The sequence below is a fragment of the Drosophila novamexicana genome, unplaced genomic scaffold (genome assembly GCF_003285875.2).
Source record: "Drosophila novamexicana strain 15010-1031.04,08,12 unplaced genomic scaffold, DnovRS2.1 tig00000137-arrow-arrow-pilon, whole genome shotgun sequence".
Classification (NCBI taxonomy): Eukaryota; Metazoa; Arthropoda; class Insecta; order Diptera; family Drosophilidae; genus Drosophila; species Drosophila novamexicana.
In genome coordinates this window covers 504,053-521,829 of record NW_020824777.1, presented here as the reverse complement: position 1 = coordinate 521,829, position 17,777 = coordinate 504,053, and the positions used below count along the sequence as shown (strand labels likewise).

Below are 17,777 nucleotides of genomic sequence, written 5' to 3'. Positions count from 1 at the left end.
TAAATATCGCAAATTGTTATTTTAAAATATTCATTTTATTTTTTTAATTGAAATTAACAACAAAAAATTAGGTCTAACGATTTTTAAATTCGATCATTTTTGCTATCGTATTTAATAATTGTTTAGTATTTTTGGTGTCATGAAGTATCGAATAATATCGTTATCGATAACAAGGCTTTATACATAGTGCGGTACTATCGATAATTTTAAAGCATAAATAAATTAACTATTAGGCCTGTTTTGCTTTCTCCTCGCCCAGAAGGAAGCGCCGTACAATGGACAGCTTGAAAATGGGCACCGATAACATGGCACCCAGACAGGCGCCAATCCAGTAGACGATGATGTGCTCCAGATTGCTGTGTCCGCGACAGCCCCACTTGAGAGCCGTGGCCAGCACCGGATTAAAGTAGCCGCCAGAAAAGTTAAAGGCTGTAAGCAGGGCATAATTAAAAGCGTAAACTTTTTGAGAGGACATGGCAGCAGTCGGTAGCCACGTTTCCGGCGGGCGAGTACTTACCTGCGACCACCAGGCTGGTGCCGATAAACGAATCAATATAACTGCTAAACCTTGGCTCCTGCACGCTAATTGTTTTCGAGGCCAGGCGGCACAAAAGTGTGGCCACGCCCTCGATGGCAGCACCCACATAGGGGCTAACCTGCAAATCGGCATTGCACTCCTCGAAGGCACGGCCCTTGTGCGTCTCGGCGAATTCCAGCCACCAGAAGACCTGGACAATGCGATACACACAACAGCCGCCCATTAGCTCTGCCCAGGTGCGCAGCGCCATCTCCTTAAAGCTGGTGCGTCCCTCCAGCACGTCCTCCATGTGTGTGTACGGACAGGCGGAGGCATCGCCCCATACCTTGCCCCACCAAATGGTCAGCAGGAACAAAAATATGGCATAGGTGGCCACGCCAAAGTTATCGGCCACTGCATATGCTCCAATTCGTAAATCTTCTATTAAAGCGGGCACAGCTCCACTTACCGATGATCAGCTCAAAGCAACAGGCGCACAGTTCCGCCGCGGCAATCGCCTCGTTCATCAGTACGGGCACAATGCCTTCCTGGCTGAGCAGACGACGGCTCACCCGGCGCGCAATCTGTGCCGCAATGCAGCAGCCGACCATGAAGCCAGCGCTTATGCCCAGCGATGTCATCGACATACTGCCGCACCTTAAATCAGAAATTGAAATATGGAAACTCGTTCTTCGAGCAGATGAGGAAAACCGTTTCTTGTGGCAGATATTCAAATTAAATTGCGACAAATTGATAATTTTGATTTGTATTTAAAACAGTTCCAAATCGCAAATTGGACGTATTGTAAGTAATTTAATTTCGAAGTATGAATATGTATTTATATCATAAAAACAGATCAGATGGATATCATGAGATACCCAATGAGATGAGATACTAAAAGACACCTAAAATCTTGGAGAACATCCTTTAATTTCTGGAAAATGCCAATTTCTGAACGTTTTTCTATCCAAGCGTGCACTGTATTTTGTTGTTATTGTATTAACACATATATATATTTATTTACATGTTGCACTTGTGCGCATTTCGGGTAAAGAAATTACGCACACACAAACATTGAAAAAAAACTATTTTCGAAATCGCAGCACGCCAAAATTGTGCTAAAAATATGTACAGCTTGTTAAACAACACACGAAAACATCAAATTGTCACTAAACATCGATCTATGTTTTATTGAATTGCATTTGTATTCAAAATTGATTAGCCGAATTGTTATTTAACCGTTTTTGGCACTTGAAAATTAAGTTAAGGAACATTATTATTATTTTCTTTAGCACCAATTGGTTAGAGTTATTAGACTGTTGTTTTTTGGTGTTCGCCAAAAACTTAAATTTTATAAAATATTTGCATGCTCTTAAATATAATAGAAATCATATATTTAAACGAAATACATACTATGTAAATTAGTTTTGTAACTGAATAAAAGCGACCGGCACAAGATCGTAAATGCAACAACGAGCTGTCGTCGTTGTCGACTCGGACTGAACAAGAATTTGATTGCTTTGGACAGTTTCGCTCATCTGGTCGCGTCTATTATTAAACAAATGCCTGGCGCTCAATGCTCAATGTACTCAAAAATCTATGCGCATTCTCAAAAGCTTAGATACAAATTTAAGTGAGAGCTTATTTCACGATCACCAACATTCTCGCTGTTAAGCATTCTCAGCATTTGCCAGTCAGCTGTCCTTTGCGATTTCTTATGAGTGTTTATTTAAAAAAAAATTGTTAACATGCACATTAGTTTATGTTAAGTTGATTTAAATTAAATAAAAACGTTATAATTGGAAACAAAGTGTCAAGCAGTGTGACCAGCTGCAGCTAAAAAACATATCGATAACATCTTATCGCCATTTTGAGTCAAACGTGCCATGCTCAACAGTGAGCGCAGTGTTTATCTAACAGTCACACAACAAGTGCGTTCTTTGGGTTTTTATAAACAAAAACATATATTTACAGCGATTTAGTAACATAGAACAATTGTTTTGCAGTGCTGCAACGATTGTGCAGGCCACAAATTCTCAAATTTCCACTGTCATATTGTGTGGGGAGCAGTCGGCGATATGCATCAACACAAGCTGTCACACAACCTGTAACGTCAACAACAACAACAACGAAAACAGGGAAATCATCTGCTTTGGATGCCGGCTTTACGGAATGGCGCCCCATCTATAGATTGCCATTAATACGTCTAGTAGCTGCCTTTAATAGGCTCAAGATCTATCAGGCTTTTGTCACAGTGGCTGGAACGCCGGTGGCCATTGCCCTGGAGAGTGCTGGTCAAGTGTCAGGTGATGTGCTGGGCATTTATGCAGCCATTGGTGTTTCGGGTCTGATGACGCTCTCACTGGCCAGCTATGTGTCCACCAATATAATTGGTTTCATCTACATCAACGATCATCAGGATCAGTTGAAGCTGGCCTATGTGGACTTCTGGGGACGCCGCAAGGAACTGCTGGTCGATATTGAAGATTTGCTACCGGACTGGGAGCCAAAGAGCCGCAGGCGTCTTGGCTTTTATCAACCAATTTGCCTGCGTACCGATAAGAAGCAGCGTTACAAGTTGCTCCATCGTTTCGGGGTCATCACTGATCCGCTTTTATTTGAGGGTCTGTTTGGGCAATAATATTTGCTTATAGTTATTTTTTTAGTAAATTGTAAATATTCATTGGCATTTCAATTATAAAAAATACATATTTTTAATATAGCTTACAATTAAAACTCAATGGGTCAAGGTGATCTTAAAATAATTTAAAAATCGGTTTCATCTGCATAGCATAAAGCTAAACCAAATAATCTTCTCTGATATGAAAATATTAATATCGAGTATTGGAAACAAAAACAAATACGCGTGCAGACTACTTTTGGTTAAGATTCGTATTATATATAAAACTAAGTACAAAATTTGGTGCCAGGTTCCCTATAAAAAGCAATTCTCTAATTAACTACTAGTGCTTTGTACTAGATGGATAATGCATGCTCTACATATGCCTAATCACATTATGGACTCGTGTTGTTGACTGTTTGTGGATGTGGAATTGTTCGTAATATTCGAAAGTGGACGCGTCTTGTTGCCCAAGGCAATTGCCTCATCGACCTGTGGAAGAGATAGTTCATATTAAAATATTTCCTATAGAGAGTTTATATTTTCTGAATCTACCGTATCTGGCAGCTTCTTGTGAAAGGTTTCCGGCAGCAGCAGCGATAGAAATCCTGCCAGCATAGATGCAGTGCCGAATAGCAGCAAGGGCAACGGCTCATAATAGTCGCCCTAAAAGGCATAAAACAATTAAATAAATAATATGTAAATAATATGTAATATATATACCAGTAGTGGAACAAAGGGCGCCAGCATGGCACCAAAACGTGCAAATGTCGACATGACGCCAACGCCGCCGCTGCGTATGACCTGAAATGAAATTGCAATTTTAACAGAATAATAATATGGAAATTTTGTATTTATTTCACCAACCGTTGGCATCATTTCAGCTGTGTAGGTATAAATGACCGCAAACGATGAGGTAATGCCCAGTTTACCCATTAAAAATAGTGTAACGATCAGCCAATTGGCACCTGTTGAATATTACATGGAACTATTTCTATTAAGTGTGTTTGTAATAAGACCAAAATAAACAAACATCGAGCCATAAGACACCATTTAAATATAAAGAACTGTCAAAGTTTGTTAGAACTGTTTTCAGATCTAATATATTGTGAAGTAAAAAACGGGCTTTTCAAATACAGTGAAATAACTTTTAAGTGGACATCGACAGTAAGTGTTTGCGTCCTGCATGGGAAAAAGATTACAAAGTAATATCACAATGTACAAGTATTTTAAATTACTAGCTACAGATGTTGGCACCAATTCCATTTTGGTTTAAAAAATCTCAAAAATCACGAGTTTTCAATGGGTTCAGGGTTTAAAAATAGCGTTCGCCCAACGACGGGCTCTTCATAGCAAAAAAAATACTAATGGGATGACTAAGGGCTAAGGTTGCTGTTGGTATTAAGTACATTTTTCACTGTACATATAAAATTTAAATTTGTAATATAATGATTACGTTCTATATCCACTTGCAAATCTAAATGACTCTTATGTTTATTTAATTTGTACAAATCTTAAAGGCACTTTACGTTCTCTCATATCAGTATAAACTATGTAGGCATGCATAGAAAGTTAAGATTTAGTTTATTACAGATGTTAATGACTTATATGATGACAATTTGATGACATACCCGTTGTCAAATAGCCGCTGGCAGCGCATGTGATGGCGCAGAGCAGCAGCGAGCCGGATAATGCCAGACGTCGTCCCAGTTTGCGTAGACACAACTATTTTTGGTTCGTCAATTATAGAAGAATAAGTGTTATTGTAATGCGAATATATATATATATATATGTATATATATGACATTGAAAACGTACCCAGGCCAAACTATAACCAGGTATTTCGATGAGGCAGACCAAAGCAAAATTCAAATATTTGTTGCCACTGAGATTGGTCGAGTTCAGTGAGAGTCCATAGAAGACAATGGCATTGACAGCCCTGCAAGTGGACACATTACGATTTTGAAAATTAAACTAAACAGCTAAGTACTTACCATATAAATAGAAGGATCGTATAACGCCAAATGAGCTTGCTGGAGGTAAACACTTGCTTGACCGATGGCCAAATTTCGCGTTGCTGTTGCTGTATAAGCGGCTGCTTGCCAGGCGCGGTGTCTGCCGCATCCAATTGCTGCTGCTTGAAACTGGCCATCAGTTCCAGGGACAGCTCCCGTTGGTTAACATGCGCCGCTCGCCGTATGATGTTGCCCGCCTTCTCGTGCTCGTTGCGCGCCAGCAGCCAGCGCACCGACTCCGGCACCAGCCAGAAGTATACCACAAAGAACAGCGGCGGTATGGATAGAGCGTACTGCAATATCTTCCAGCTGGACAATAACCACGCAGCAAGGCCTAGCAGCGCCTCGCCCACCGCATAGAAGTAGTTCAACACAATGGAGGTCATTTCACGTTTGCGCGGTCCAACCATTTCGACGCCTATGATGAAGGCCAACGGATAGACGCCGGATGTGCCCACAGCATTTAGCAATGCAAAGACCAAAAAACTGGAATAGTCCCAGGCCAGCGCCTGGCCAATGCCCGTCACGCCCATAAATATGGTACAGAAGAGAAAGATGCGCTTGCGCCCAAAGCTGTAGAAATAAAAGAATTGTGAGTACCCTCAATGTTCGCATGGAAAATGTGATGTTTTTGAACTGAAGCTAATGGAATTGCGCTCTGAGCACCCGTAATGCCAGTTATCGATAATTTATGTGCATTCAAAAGCTGTTTTAATGTTGCCATATAGTCGTCAATGTGTTTTATTTCGCGCGCGTTAAAACAACTGTTTAACTAATCGCCAAACATTATATTCGCCCATTACTCACCGATCGGCCAGATAACCAAAGAGCGCAGTGCCGACCACCAGGCCGGCAAAGTGAGTGGTGCCTACAAAAGCCAGTTTCCATGCATTCTCCTTGCACGTGAGCTGCCAATCCTGCACAATGGTTTGCTCCCCAATCTCGTAAACAAACTCCCGACAGCGTTGCGGCTGTTGTGGCAAAAACAGCGAGGCGTTGCAAGTTAGCGACATGCCCCATTGTTGCACATAGCTCTCATTGGCTGCATAGCGCAAGCACGCGTCGCTTGGCGTAAAGTAGCCATGTTTGTCCCGTGTGCCCGGGATGGCAACCTCTAGCCAATCGGTCTGGTAATGCGGCTGCCCTTCTACGTCACATTCTTCGACGCGGCAGCGATATTTTGGTGTGCCGGCGGTAAATACATACGACAGACTGTTGGCCGCCGCAAAGAGCACCGGCAGGCAAATAAGCAAATAGTTTAGTCTCTGGTATCGTCCGAATTCGCCAATTTGTTTGAGTATCTCATCAAAGTCCATGGCAGCGGCTGGTGCAGCCATTATTGGGCAGTTGTTATTGTTATTTTCTTTTCAAAATGGCCGTAGCGCTGCCACCTGCGCGAAAAATTCTTATGATCTGCCAGCCACGTGCGCGTTTGTTGCACTCTTGAATGAACAAAACAATGTGTATGATATAAAAACAAAGTGATTGCTGAGTACACGATTCAATAATAAGATAGCATTGGGAGCACGTTTTAGTAAGAACAAGTCGACACCTTCGCTTGTTGTGAAATTATTTAATCAAGTGCAACAGCACAAATGCACAGATTTTAAGACACTAGCTGTCCGTTATAAGCAACAAAGAGAGAGAGGAAGAGAGACCAACTGAACACCGTCGCATGATCTCTTTTGAGTTTATTTTTGAGTAATTAGAACTTATTACTCAATGTCAGCTTGTAGTCTTGTCTCTCTTTCTCCTGTGTGAGTGTTGGAAATACCCCATATAAATATGTAAAAATTATAATTTTCATAAATTTAATTACTTTTGAGTCCCTTTTTAGTATTGGTTATTTTTAACTGTACACAAAATTTGAAAAGATTTGAAGTCATCTATATCGTATATATGTTCATAGGTTATATTGATTCCTGCGTATTTTAAGTACTTACTAACCGTTAAAAGATCCAGATATGGGAGATACCAGTTCAAGAGGCGTAAATTTAACAATATTAATGTTATCAATTGATAACTGAACAGCCAAAAAAAAAAAAAAAAAAAAAACAAAACTGTTGGTGTTAATTTAATATATAAATTATTAATATTTATATATTATATTAATATTAACATGTTAAATATTATCAATGTTTGAATTTCTTTGGCGCCTGATCAATTATTTGATCGAAGATCCAGACTGAATACGTGCTAGTTAAGTTGCATGTCTGTTAAGGCGCATGCAATCGTTGCCAATTGATGTAAATTGTTGCATGTTGCTACAGTGGCTGTTTGTAAGTATGCGTCAGTTGGGTTTTAAACGTTTCACAGCACCACTAATAAAAGCTGCTGATTGAAGTAATCTTGAACACAATTCCAGTTAGACGATAATCCCAACTGAAAACCATCAGTCAATCAATATAGTGTTTTTTTGCATTCAAGTCGAAAAACAGGGTTTTCCATTTATTTCTTTTGTATTTACGGTGCGTTGCCTTTTTGTTTTTTTTTGCAATTTCAGCACATTTCTAATTCATGGGTTTTATGGGAACTTTGGCAGCTTGTTAAATGAAAATTGGCCTTGGATAATTTTAAAGGTTATCTGCACGTCTAGCATTAGCCGGATGATAAGCCGGCTGTGATGCAAACCAATTGGCAACTTATCTTATCAGCAACTGTATTCGATAATCATTTGTGCAACTTGCAAAAAATAAAAAAAAAATCCCTTCATTTCTCACTGTTGTTGCACCACAATTTTCCTTTTTACACTTGTCAGCTGTTGTTGCTTTAATTTTCGCGCCGCGTGCTGCTGTTAACGGCACAATTGTTGCCAACTCACCGCACGATTCTACGTTTGCCAAAGCACTGAAATTTCAAAAACGTTCACAAACATTACAATTCAATAGCAGGGAGCTTTCCTTTGTATTTGTATTTGTATTTGAGTTTCTGTTTTGAGTGCATTTTGTGACGCAGCGCTACTGAAAATCAATAAAGCATCTAGAGCGCGGCGCACAGCAGAGAGCGCAACCGAACAGCGCCGCTGAAGAGCGTAAAGCTGCTAGGCGGCATTTTGATTTGTTTATTTGTGCTTTTGATCTTTTTTTTTTGAGGAAGTTCTTGGAAATTGGGCTTTATTGCAAAGAAGAATAAGCAGTCAGTGTGAAACCAACTTTAAACAAAGAAAACTCAGAGTTAATATATTTCTTAACCACGCGTTCAAATATTATAGACACGATCTTCCAATACGAAGTTCAACGTACGAGTCGAATTAAATTAAAAGAGGTACGGATTTATAGATCAGGTGATCGAAAACTCATCGGAAGGTACTTTTGCGCTTTGTCATGCATTTTTTTTTTGTTTCGAGTATGAGCAATAATTATTGATAAAAACTATCTACATATGCATTACATTACTTTATTGGATTGCATTTGGACCGCTTTGAGCTTCAAATTTTAAGTATTAAATCAAGGTCAAAACAATTCATCGTCTAAATTGCTAAAATAAGTACATACATATACTTGATGCCCATGTGTATATATATTTTATAAGAAATTAATCTTAATATAAGACAAATATACGATATATATGAAAAAAGCGAAAAAGCTATATTTGTTTCAAGTCTTTTGATCAGTTTGTCTTACTTGACTAGAGGTTTTATTTCTTTTGTTTTTGTTTAAGTTGAAAGCACTGTTCATTTCTTAGGGGCTGCCACATGGTTGTAGGATCCATAGCCAGTTGGCAGCACCAAATTAAGTTTTTCCCTATGTGAATAAAATGCATTACCAGGTGGCAGCACCACAAGTTTTCTTGATCATTGTGTTTGCAAGAGTCAACGGTGCTGCCAACCAAATGTTACATGACATATGTTTTTCCAGGTGCTGCCAGGTGGCCATACAGAACATGCATTTTTTCTCTGCAGGGAAGCACTGCAATTCTATTTAGTCAATTAGCCTTTGCAATCAGATTAGATAACTAAACGGATGGAAACAATAAATAGCGGTTGTCGACAGGTTAAAGTACATTTTAACTTTGAACATGAACATGATTAAGCAGCATGTTAAATATCTTAACTATTTGTGTTTTTTGTGAATATCTGAACTGAATGAATGAAAACATATGTATGTATGTATACATAATTGGAATACAGTCTCTATCACGTATTGGCTCTAACGTATGGCTATATCTTAGATGTTAATCAGAAGGCAAGCAGCTTAAACATAATCTCCAAAAACATATTTGGTGGTCATTGTACTGGTTACTGACGGTACTTGGGCATCACTGTAATAAAAAATTTGTTCAAGTACACAAGAGAGGCGTATCAAATCCTTAACAAGGCTCACCTGGTATAGCTCTTTACCAAACGTATCACATCTTTCATATTGGTTTCGATGTCAACATCCGGCTTCGAGCTTAAAGTATCGCATAGCGACTGAATAAAGGGCGTACCAGTGTCAAGGCGATAGGAGAGGTAACCCTCGTAGGTGCTGTAGCACTTTAAAATCTCGCTGGGAATACCATGAGGCTGTTTTGGTGAAGCGTTAGATAAGTATGATGGGTAAGCACAAGCGAAACACAAGATTCTCTCACCAGCATTGCATCAGTCTTGAACGATCCCGGCTTCATGTAACCTTTGCAGGCCTGCACGAAAAGTATCTTCGGCTTCTCGTGCAGCGTGCGGTTGCGCAATATGGGAAAGATGACATCGTCGTCTATTTTGATTTCACCATCCTTGACGGCCACCGATTCATTCCGTTGCCCGTGACTCAATATGACCAGAACCAGCGCTGAACGATCCTCCATGTTTTTCTGTTCCACTGTAAAATGGATAATGTATCAGTTTGTGTCCGTGAAAAATGGGTGAAAAACTGTTGTATAAGTGCTTTCGTCCTCGACTTAATATATACTATGTGAACATTTTTGTTTATTTTTGCTTCGGTGAATTTTTTAAAATCCACCTTGTTGAGTGGAAAGTAAGGAAAATCCACCCTTACACACAGAATATGGATTAAAAAGGGTTGCATATAGATTTTGAAGGAATACAAAAGATTAATAAGAAAATCAATCACAGACGTGATGTACCGATTACATTAAAAGAAATTCACAAGGACAATCGGGAAATATTTGAACAATTGAGATTGGATTAGAATATACTTATATACAAACAAGTAAGAGGTTCTAGTCGGGAGCTCCCGACTAGGGGATACTCTGAACCCTCTTCTTCCAACATCAAATGCATATATATATATTCTATTTTAGAAGCTATATGTCAAGTTTGGTGACTCTAGCTCTTATTATTTACCAAAATTGCCCAAAAAACAGTATATCGATATCGGTTTTTATCGATTGCTTGGAAACGGAGCAAGTTATCGATTATCGGAAACAAACTCGATCGGCCCCGGAACTAGGAGCATCTACATCAAAAATTTCAAGTCTCTAGCTCTTATAGGTTCTGAGATCCTTGCGTTCATACATACGGACGGACGGACGGACGGACAGACAGACGGACATGGCTAAATCGACTCGGCTATTTATGCTGATCAAGAATATATATACTTTATGGGGTCGGAGATGCTTCCTTCTGCCTGTTACATACATTTGGATTTTGCACAAATACAATATACCCTTATACCCATTTTTAATGGGTTCAGGGTATAAAAATGGACTCACATTTGCGGACAGTATTCTTGAGCTCACTGAGCGTTGCGTCCGTGATGATTTGCACCTTGCACTTGAGCGCCCTGAAGGTTTTATCCAACGATTTAACATCCTCGGAGCTACCCGAACGGAACTCATTATTTGGATTGTTGAATTTCTCCTGATTGAAGATGACAACAACAGCTGGCTTCAGTTTCTTCTTGATAACCGGCTTGGGTTTGGGTATTGTAATATTCTGTGATACCGTTGGCCTGAGCTCACATTTTGCATCGCTGTTGGTAATGCTTGGATAACGTTTGGACACCGCACCGTTGCTCGGATTAAGGCTAATAAATGGTTTGACCACAGTTGTCTTTGGGGTCGACAGTATCGGCTTTGTGGCAAAGGCAGTGCTGGGAATGGGGTTGCGCCCAGATGGGCTAACCGTTGGCTTGGACAGCACAGATTGGCTAGTCGTTGGCTTGGACAGCACAGAGCTAGTGATGCTGCTCGTCTTGGAGGCATAGGGCGATACATAGCTGGAATCGATTGGTTTTAGCGCAAATGGCGACACATATGGCTTGTTTGCAGACGTGCCTGAGCTGCCCGTTGAGGTAGTTGTTGTGCTTGTCGATTTTGGCGGCCAACTGGTCTTGCCGGGATTCAGCACCACCCGTTCGGTTACCACATGCTGTGTCACAGTGCGTCCCTGCTTCTGTGACATGCTCGTCTGCTCCAGCTTGACCAATGTGCTGGAGCGCCTTGCCTCCGCATTGGGCTTGAACGAGGTGGTCGAACGCAGTGCCACACCATTCAGGCTGGATGGACTAAAACGCTTGCTACTGTTGCTGGTGGTTGTTGTTGTTGTGGTGCTGCCAGCTTTGCCAGCGTTTATATGCAGCTGCGCCAGGAGCTCGTCCAGCTCGGCCTGGCTTGGTGTGCGACGTGTTGTTATTTCCGTAACATGCGCCCGCTGGCTATGCGTCACCGTCTGACGTGTGGACCGATACGTTACCGTATTTTTGTTGTTATCTATTATCGTTGAATTCTGCACGGCCGTATTTGTCGTTAGGGTGGCAGCGCTTGTTGTGTGCACCCGTGTGCGTGGATCCTGCTGCGCCAGCGCTCGATCGGCGCTGACGCCTTCGTCGGTGGATTTCTTTTTGCTCCACCAGCTCATTGTCTTTTGTTCGCTTGCACACGCGATTCCCTTCTCAATGCGCTCTCCCTCTCGCACTCGCACTCGCTCTCAATCGCAATATGCGCGCAGCGTTGCGCTCACTTCAGCGTTTCGGTAGACACTATTTGACGACAAAGCTTTTCAAACTGATAAGGCGAATATTCGTTCGTTAAGTTAAGTTATTCGCTCTTGCTCGCTCTTGTGTGGGAGCGCGGCCAAATGGTGGATCGCTGCGGGTAGATAGAGAAAGAGAGAGAGAGAGAGTGCATTGAAAATCCCCTCTGCAACTACACCACTCTTCGATTATTACTCATACGCCGAGCGTACGTATGCAGGCTTATCTACACAAGAGCAATACAAGTCTCCCTACCTGCGGGTGAGCCCCCGTCTCACTGACCCAGGCCCTAAAATATATGTTAACATACATTTACGAACTTTCTTGATCAATCAAAAACTACATATGTATAAATATATACATGAATACATGAATGAATAAAGAAAATCAGCTTTTCTGTGACCGGTTATGAAAATGAATTTATTCAATATAATTATATGTATATCAATAATTATCGTCATACTCGCTTTAATCAATTGTATAGCAAACATTTTTATTAATAAATGTATAAAAAACACAGTCAGCTGTCTTATCGACCAGTTTCCGGGTTCTATGTACACAATATTGCTGTGAAAAAAGCTAACACAAAAATCGTAAGTTCACTGAACGCTAGTAAATTCGAACTTAAAAAAAAATAACTTCTTATGCGAGTGCTTTTGCACGTATGTTTTTGGAGATTATGTTTAAGCTGCTTGCCTTCTGATTAACATCTAAGATATAGCCATACGTTAGAGCCAATACGTGATAGAGACTGTATTCCAATTATGTATACATACATACATACATATGTTTTCATTCATTCAGTTCAGATATGCACAAAAAACACAAATAGTTAAGATATTTATCATGCTGCTTAATCATTTTCACGTTCAAAGTTAAAATGTACTTTAACCTGTCGACAACCGCAATTTCTTGTTTCCATCCGTTTAGTTATCTAATCTGATTGCAAAGGCTAATTGACTAAATAGAATTGCAGTGCTTCCCAGCAGAGAAAAAATGCATGTTCTGTATGGCCACCTGGCAGCACCTGGAAAAACATATGTCATGTAATATTTGGCAGCACCGTTGACTTTTGCAAACACAATAATCAAGACAACTTGTGGTGCTGCCACCTGGTAATGCATTTTGTTCACATAGGGAAAAACTTAATTTGGTGCTGCCACCTGGCTATGGATCCTACAACCATGTGGCAGCCCCCAAGAAATGAACAGTGCTGCCAATTTAAACAAAAACAAAAGAAATCAAAACTCTAGAGAAGTAAGACAAACTGATCAAAAGACTTGAAACAAATATAGCTTTTTCGCTTTTTTCATATATATCGTATATTTGTCTTCTATTAAGATTAAATTTCTTATAAAATATATATACACATGGGCATCAAGTATAAAATCCTCAAACTTGTTTTCTACTTTCAAGCAAAGCATTGTAAAAACAGAAAAAAGTTTGAAGATTTTATAACTTGCTCAATCGCCTTCCTCGTAGGTAGCAGAGTCGATTTTTCGAAAATATGAGTAGACAACGACCCAACTATACAAGTTTAGGCCTGAAATCATATAAACGATAAGAGATATTTATAACAATGAAAACATTCACACTTACATACTAAAAAGGTGCCCGGAAGAATTACAACAAGGCGCTTCGGTTCAAAATCAATGGAGGCCATTACGATGATGCACGTATGGATAGCTACATTTACCAGGCTGGTGATCAAATAAAATACCAAAAGGACCGTCGATTGCTGTTGGTGCATAGGAAAAATAATCCGTGGCTTACAACCAGCTGTTAAGTTACAACTTACAACTAAAGCTCCGATCAGCAGCATGCCACATCCGATGCAGTGGCAAATGGCCATAGCGCGTTCAATGTGTGTGATATGTTTGTCTGGGTACAATAGCGATGTATTTCTGATCTAGTGTACAAGTTAATGAACAACGATATTACCATTAGCAAAAATGATTAGAGCCATATTAAATACAAGATCGACGAAGGCAATGATATAACAGCCACGACGCAAACTAATCCAAAAACAACACTTCTTGAGAATGATTCCCATTCTACTAATTAATAACACTTATAAATTTATTATCTTTTATTTATTTGATTTTTTTTTTTTTTTGGAATTATGTATTTTGCGTATATTTGTCATGATTGTTAAGGCAAGGCAAATTAGTTGACACACAGATTAGAATTTGATCACAACGAACTCTACTGGCAGTTGCGGGCAATTCAGATAAACAAACTGCCACCGAGTGCAGCGTAAAACGAATAGACGACCAACCAGTAATATATGCCAAGAACTATATAGACAATATATATGTACATATAGATGTAGATGTAGATGAAGTGAGATATATGCTTACCAAACATTATCGCATAGAATACTATAATTGGCACCCAGATTTGCAGTATTAGGTCCGCTATGATTAGAATGATCATAGATAATACCTTGATCACAGTGATTAATATATAGAACAGCATACAGCTCGGACGTAGCTGCAAGTAGTGCCACACATATATATATATATATATATACATAGTCGATCAGCTAAAGCTAAGCACTTACCTTTAAAGCGCCAATCAAGAGTAATATGGCGCTGATCAGATGTATACACATAAATGTTAGGAACAGCTTGTGGCACAGATCGGGTTCACCTGTTATAACATATATAGACATATATCTGATTGATTGGCTGCATCTTGAAACCACTCACCCGATTCGCCAAATATAGCTATGAAAAATCCAAAAACTAAATCCATTATTATATCTGAGATGGCAATGATAAACGTGCCAATGCGCAAATCAATGCAGAAACAACAATATTGCAAGTAGATCATCTTGTTGCATCCAATAATTTTTCGCTTAGCGTTTCAATTGTTACACACACGTCTTGGGCCTATGCTAATTTTGGCTATTGTGCTTGGCTTTTCAGCGCGTTTCTTGTGTGTGTGTGTGCGTGTATATAAATTGTGTAAATATAATTTTCGTAAAAACCTATTAACTACTGACTGTGTGGGTTTAACATAAATTTGACAGGACACAGAAAATCGAGTAAATGTGTGTGTTTCGATTTTTGAAATAGGCAAAGGTTGCTTTTGTTCCACAATCTCATCTATTAAAAGTTTCTAGAACAGTAGCAGAAAATCGGATAGAAATAAAGTAAATAATGAAATACAAAATTCTGTTCCCAATGGTTTGACTGGCTATTAATTTTAACATGTAGTTAACTGGCGCTATTTTCATCCTCTTGTTCTTGGGCTACCATATTTTTATGTCTATGTTAGACAACTGGAAGTTAAATTTGTTGAGTGGTCAAATAGGTCTTGGCCAATAAGGGATGCAATATGATGCTAATTTTGTTACCTTCACTTTAAATTGACAAGTATTTAAATTGCTTATAATTTACTCATGCTCTTGATCAAATACACTGTTTTATTTTTAAAGCTGGCATTGGTTACAATTGAGCTGAAATATCCTTTCAAGACTTATGTTTATGTTAGAGTAAATTAGCATGCAGTTAAAATTGAGTATTTTAGATGACAAAACTGCATATAAAATATTTAACAATTAGTTACAATGCATTATACATTTTGACAGACGGATTCTATAGCAATAATTTAAATATGTGACAAACAGCTTAACGTCAAATTTAATTGCTTATTAGCTTTGACATGAGCAAGAGATCATTACGAATATTAATTGAATGTTTGTGTTTTTAATCTATCTAGATCTTAAAAATTAATCTAATTTTTCCTCTATCTAAATAATTAATAAAAATAAAATATTTACATTAATAATAATAATCATTTTTGGTTTGAGCCTTAAATGCTTCCAGCATCTCAGATAATTGCAAGGTGGCATTTATTTTGTATATCATAAAATTAATAATAATATTAATAATAATAATAATAATAATAATAATAATAATAATAATAATAATAATAATAATAATAATAATATAAGCAATAATATTAAAAATGATATTAATATTAATATTAACTAACTAATAGCTAACTATAATAACAAAAAAAATATTATTAATAATAATAATTATAATTATCATTATAATTATAAGAATAATACTTATAATAATAATATTAATAATAATAATAATAACAATAATAATAATAATAATAATACTAATAACAATAATAATTATAATAATAATAATAATAATAATAATAATAATAATAATTATAACAATAATAATAATATTAATAATAATAACAATAATAATAGTAATAGTAATGAATATACTTATCACTAATATTATAGTACTAGAATCAACCCCGACTAATACCCGACCACGTCAGCTTTTAAAGAAACACCCTGTACTATATTAAACATATTTCAGCGTAGGCCTCAACAAAAATAAAAATATAATAAAATAAATTGATCAACATAACGTATTGCTGTCTGGAAATCGGTTGCAATGACCGTCCATGGCCTAGCAGCGGTATTTTCGAGCATTACCTACCCGGGTGTTATATCATAAACAACAACTGTACACGACGCAATCGAGTTTTAATGTTTTTTGGCAAATAGCGTCTAAAGTAAAGAAAAAAAGGCCGGGAAGTCCAGGAAAGGCACAGAACGTGCCCGGCCCCAAACAGCGCTCGATGACATACTGCATCGGGGGCAGGCGGTGGGGCAGGCCTGGGCAGGCGCCGACTGTTTGTGTTTGCAATTTCGTTTTCAGTATTGAAATATCGAAAACGAAATTGGGCACAAGATGCGCCAACAATTCGGACTCATTTGTATGCGAAGTGGGCAACGGCGATGACGACGGCGACGACGACGACGACGACGGCGACGCCTCCGTAACGATTGGATTGGGAAGCCATCAGAAATATTATGCAAAGAGCGCAGACCGTGCCCCTCTGGGCCGACAGGGGGTTATACAAACACGAGCGTGGATCAAAATTAAAATCAAAAATAAAAAAAATTGGTGCGGACCGTTCATATATAATGCCGCAATGACCTGGCACAATCGAATCATTCGAGTGTGAGCCGTCGAGCTGAGATTTAACAATGAAAACACAAGTAGCGCTGCTTTTCGTCCTGGCGGCCCATGTGGCCATCGCCGTGGCACGCCCGGAGCCGCCGAGGACACGGTATGGCGCACCACCACCGCCGCCTTCGGCACCACAAAAGGAATATGGACCACCGCCGCCGGCACAGCCGTTGCCCGCTTATGGACCGCCCGCTGAGTTCTATGGCCCACCCGCTGCGCCCACCGCCGAGGCGATTGTCACCAAGAATGTGTACGTGCATGTGCCGCCAGAGGAGCCGGAACTGTACCCAGCCGCATCGCCCATACAGACAGCGGTGCCCAAGAAACACTACAAGATCATCTTCATCAAGGCACCGAATCCACCGACGCCAGTGCGCCAGGTGCTGCCGCCGCCGGTGCAGGATGAGCACAAGACATTGGTCTATGTGCTAGTCAAGAAACCGGAGGAGCAATTGCCCGTCATACTGCCATCGCCGGCACCCACGGAGCCCAGCAAGCCGGAGGTGTACTTCATCAAATACAAACAGCAGCCAAAGCCCGCCACCCAATATGGACCACCCGCCGATGAATACGGTGCACCGCCAGCTCCACGCACCTTGGAACAGTTCTGAAGATAGATAGACTCATACAAACCATGTGTAAATATTATTTATATGTAATCGCAACGTTCAAGTTGAGTTCCTTAATATTAAACGAAGGAAT

General features: G+C 39.4%; 7 protein-coding genes across 8 annotated transcripts; 2 read left to right on the top strand and 5 right to left on the bottom strand.

Moving 5' to 3' along the window:
* Positions 1-60: 60 nt before the first annotated feature.
* Positions 61-2,020, bottom strand: LOC115758202 (aquaporin-11). Of its 2 annotated transcripts, none has more exons than XM_030698749.1 (4): positions 1,931-2,020; positions 987-1,174; positions 518-931; positions 61-429 (listed from the first exon to the last, which is right to left on the bottom strand). In XM_030698749.1, exons 2-4 carry the CDS (start codon positions 1,162-1,164, stop codon positions 230-232), a joined length of 792 nt encoding a protein of 263 aa, XP_030554609.1. In that variant the 5' UTR covers positions 1,165-1,174; positions 1,931-2,020; the 3' UTR covers positions 61-229. The 2 variants fall into 2 exon arrangements, with proteins under 2 accessions (XP_030554609.1, XP_030554610.1); XM_030698750.1 differs by having other exon boundaries at positions 987-1,207; positions 1,931-1,987.
* A 356-nt stretch (positions 2,021-2,376) lies between these two features.
* Positions 2,377-3,177, top strand: LOC115758242 (transmembrane protein 186). Its single transcript, XM_030698799.1, has 2 exons — positions 2,377-2,448; positions 2,524-3,177. Coding segments are annotated over exons 1-2 (636 nt in total). The 5' UTR covers positions 2,377-2,447; the 3' UTR covers positions 3,159-3,177.
* Positions 3,178-3,206: 29 nt separating this feature from the next.
* On the bottom strand, positions 3,207-7,175 carry LOC115758241 (organic cation transporter protein). Its single transcript, XM_030698798.1, has 9 exons — positions 7,100-7,175; positions 5,960-6,594; positions 5,132-5,725; positions 4,956-5,076; positions 4,769-4,862; positions 4,005-4,105; positions 3,861-3,941; positions 3,693-3,803; positions 3,207-3,629 (listed from the first exon to the last, which is right to left on the bottom strand). The coding sequence occupies exons 2-9, from the start codon at positions 6,487-6,489 to the stop codon at positions 3,528-3,530; spliced, it is 1,734 nt and encodes a 577-aa protein (XP_030554658.1). The 5' UTR covers positions 6,490-6,594; positions 7,100-7,175; the 3' UTR covers positions 3,207-3,527.
* A 2,075-nt stretch (positions 7,176-9,250) lies between these two features.
* On the bottom strand, positions 9,251-13,038 carry LOC115758270 (uncharacterized protein DDB_G0290587). The gene is made up of 5 exons (XM_030698833.1): positions 12,956-13,038; positions 10,802-12,178; positions 9,722-9,948; positions 9,475-9,656; positions 9,251-9,412 (listed from the first exon to the last, which is right to left on the bottom strand). Exons 2-5 carry the CDS (start codon positions 11,946-11,948, stop codon positions 9,346-9,348), a joined length of 1,623 nt encoding a protein of 540 aa, XP_030554693.1. The 5' UTR covers positions 11,949-12,178; positions 12,956-13,038; the 3' UTR covers positions 9,251-9,345.
* A 355-nt stretch (positions 13,039-13,393) lies between these two features.
* Positions 13,394-14,129, bottom strand: LOC115758275. Its single transcript, XM_030698838.1, has 4 exons — positions 14,005-14,129; positions 13,862-13,944; positions 13,663-13,801; positions 13,394-13,606 (listed from the first exon to the last, which is right to left on the bottom strand). The coding sequence occupies exons 1-4, from the start codon at positions 14,114-14,116 to the stop codon at positions 13,527-13,529; spliced, it is 414 nt and encodes a 137-aa protein (XP_030554698.1). The 5' UTR covers positions 14,117-14,129; the 3' UTR covers positions 13,394-13,526.
* Positions 14,130-14,196: 67 nt separating this feature from the next.
* On the bottom strand, positions 14,197-15,108 carry LOC115758274. The gene is made up of 4 exons (XM_030698837.1): positions 14,775-15,108; positions 14,627-14,715; positions 14,424-14,556; positions 14,197-14,360 (listed from the first exon to the last, which is right to left on the bottom strand). Exons 1-4 carry the CDS (start codon positions 14,896-14,898, stop codon positions 14,290-14,292), a joined length of 417 nt encoding a protein of 138 aa, XP_030554697.1. The 5' UTR covers positions 14,899-15,108; the 3' UTR covers positions 14,197-14,289.
* Positions 15,109-16,663: 1,555 nt separating this feature from the next.
* Positions 16,664-17,726, top strand: LOC115758273 (extensin-3). The gene has a single exon (XM_030698836.1). It carries the CDS (start codon positions 17,093-17,095, stop codon positions 17,684-17,686), a length of 594 nt encoding a protein of 197 aa, XP_030554696.1. The 5' UTR covers positions 16,664-17,092; the 3' UTR covers positions 17,687-17,726.
* Positions 17,727-17,777: the final 51 nt, after the last annotated feature.

Coding starts and splice junctions, on each gene's coding strand:
- LOC115758274 (XM_030698837.1), bottom strand. CDS start 14,898: ATGATCTACTTGCAATATTGTTGTTTCTGCATTGATTTGCGCATTGGC. Junction 14,716..14,774: donor AGCTATATTTGGCGAATCGG/GTGAGTGGTTTC, acceptor ATGTTATAACAG/GTGAACCCGATCTGTGCCAC. Junction 14,557..14,626: donor TCTTGATTGGCGCTTTAAAG/GTAAGTGCTTAG, acceptor CACTACTTGCAG/CTACGTCCGAGCTGTATGCT.
- LOC115758241 (XM_030698798.1), bottom strand. CDS start 6,489: ATGGCTGCACCAGCCGCTGCCATGGACTTTGATGAGATACTCAAACAA. Junction 5,726..5,959: donor TTTGGTTATCTGGCCGATCG/GTGAGTAATGGG, acceptor TTATTTCTACAG/CTTTGGGCGCAAGCGCATCT. Junction 3,942..4,004: donor CAGCTGAAATGATGCCAACG/GTTGGTGAAATA, acceptor ATTTCATTTCAG/GTCATACGCAGCGGCGGCGT.
- LOC115758270 (XM_030698833.1), bottom strand. CDS start 11,948: ATGAGCTGGTGGAGCAAAAAGAAATCCACCGACGAAGGCGTCAGCGCC. Junction 9,949..10,801: donor CAAGAATACTGTCCGCAAAT/GTGAGTCCATTT, acceptor TCCATTTTACAG/TGGAACAGAAAAACATGGAG. Junction 9,413..9,474: donor TTGGTAAAGAGCTATACCAG/GTGAGCCTTGTT, acceptor TTTTTATTACAG/TGATGCCCAAGTACCGTCAG.
- LOC115758202 (XM_030698749.1), bottom strand. CDS start 1,164: ATGTCGATGACATCGCTGGGCATAAGCGCTGGCTTCATGGTCGGCTGC. Junction 932..986: donor TTGCTTTGAGCTGATCATCG/GTAAGTGGAGCT, acceptor GAGCATATGCAG/TGGCCGATAACTTTGGCGTG. Junction 430..517: donor CACCAGCCTGGTGGTCGCAG/GTAAGTACTCGC, acceptor CCCTGCTTACAG/CCTTTAACTTTTCTGGCGGC.
- LOC115758273 (XM_030698836.1), top strand. CDS start 17,093: ATGAAAACACAAGTAGCGCTGCTTTTCGTCCTGGCGGCCCATGTGGCC.
- LOC115758275 (XM_030698838.1), bottom strand. CDS start 14,116: ATGGGAATCATTCTCAAGAAGTGTTGTTTTTGGATTAGTTTGCGTCGT. Junction 13,945..14,004: donor TCTAATCATTTTTGCTAATG/GTAATATCGTTG, acceptor TATTGTACCCAG/ACAAACATATCACACACATT. Junction 13,802..13,861: donor TGCTGATCGGAGCTTTAGTT/GTAAGTTGTAAC, acceptor ATGCACCAACAG/CAATCGACGGTCCTTTTGGT.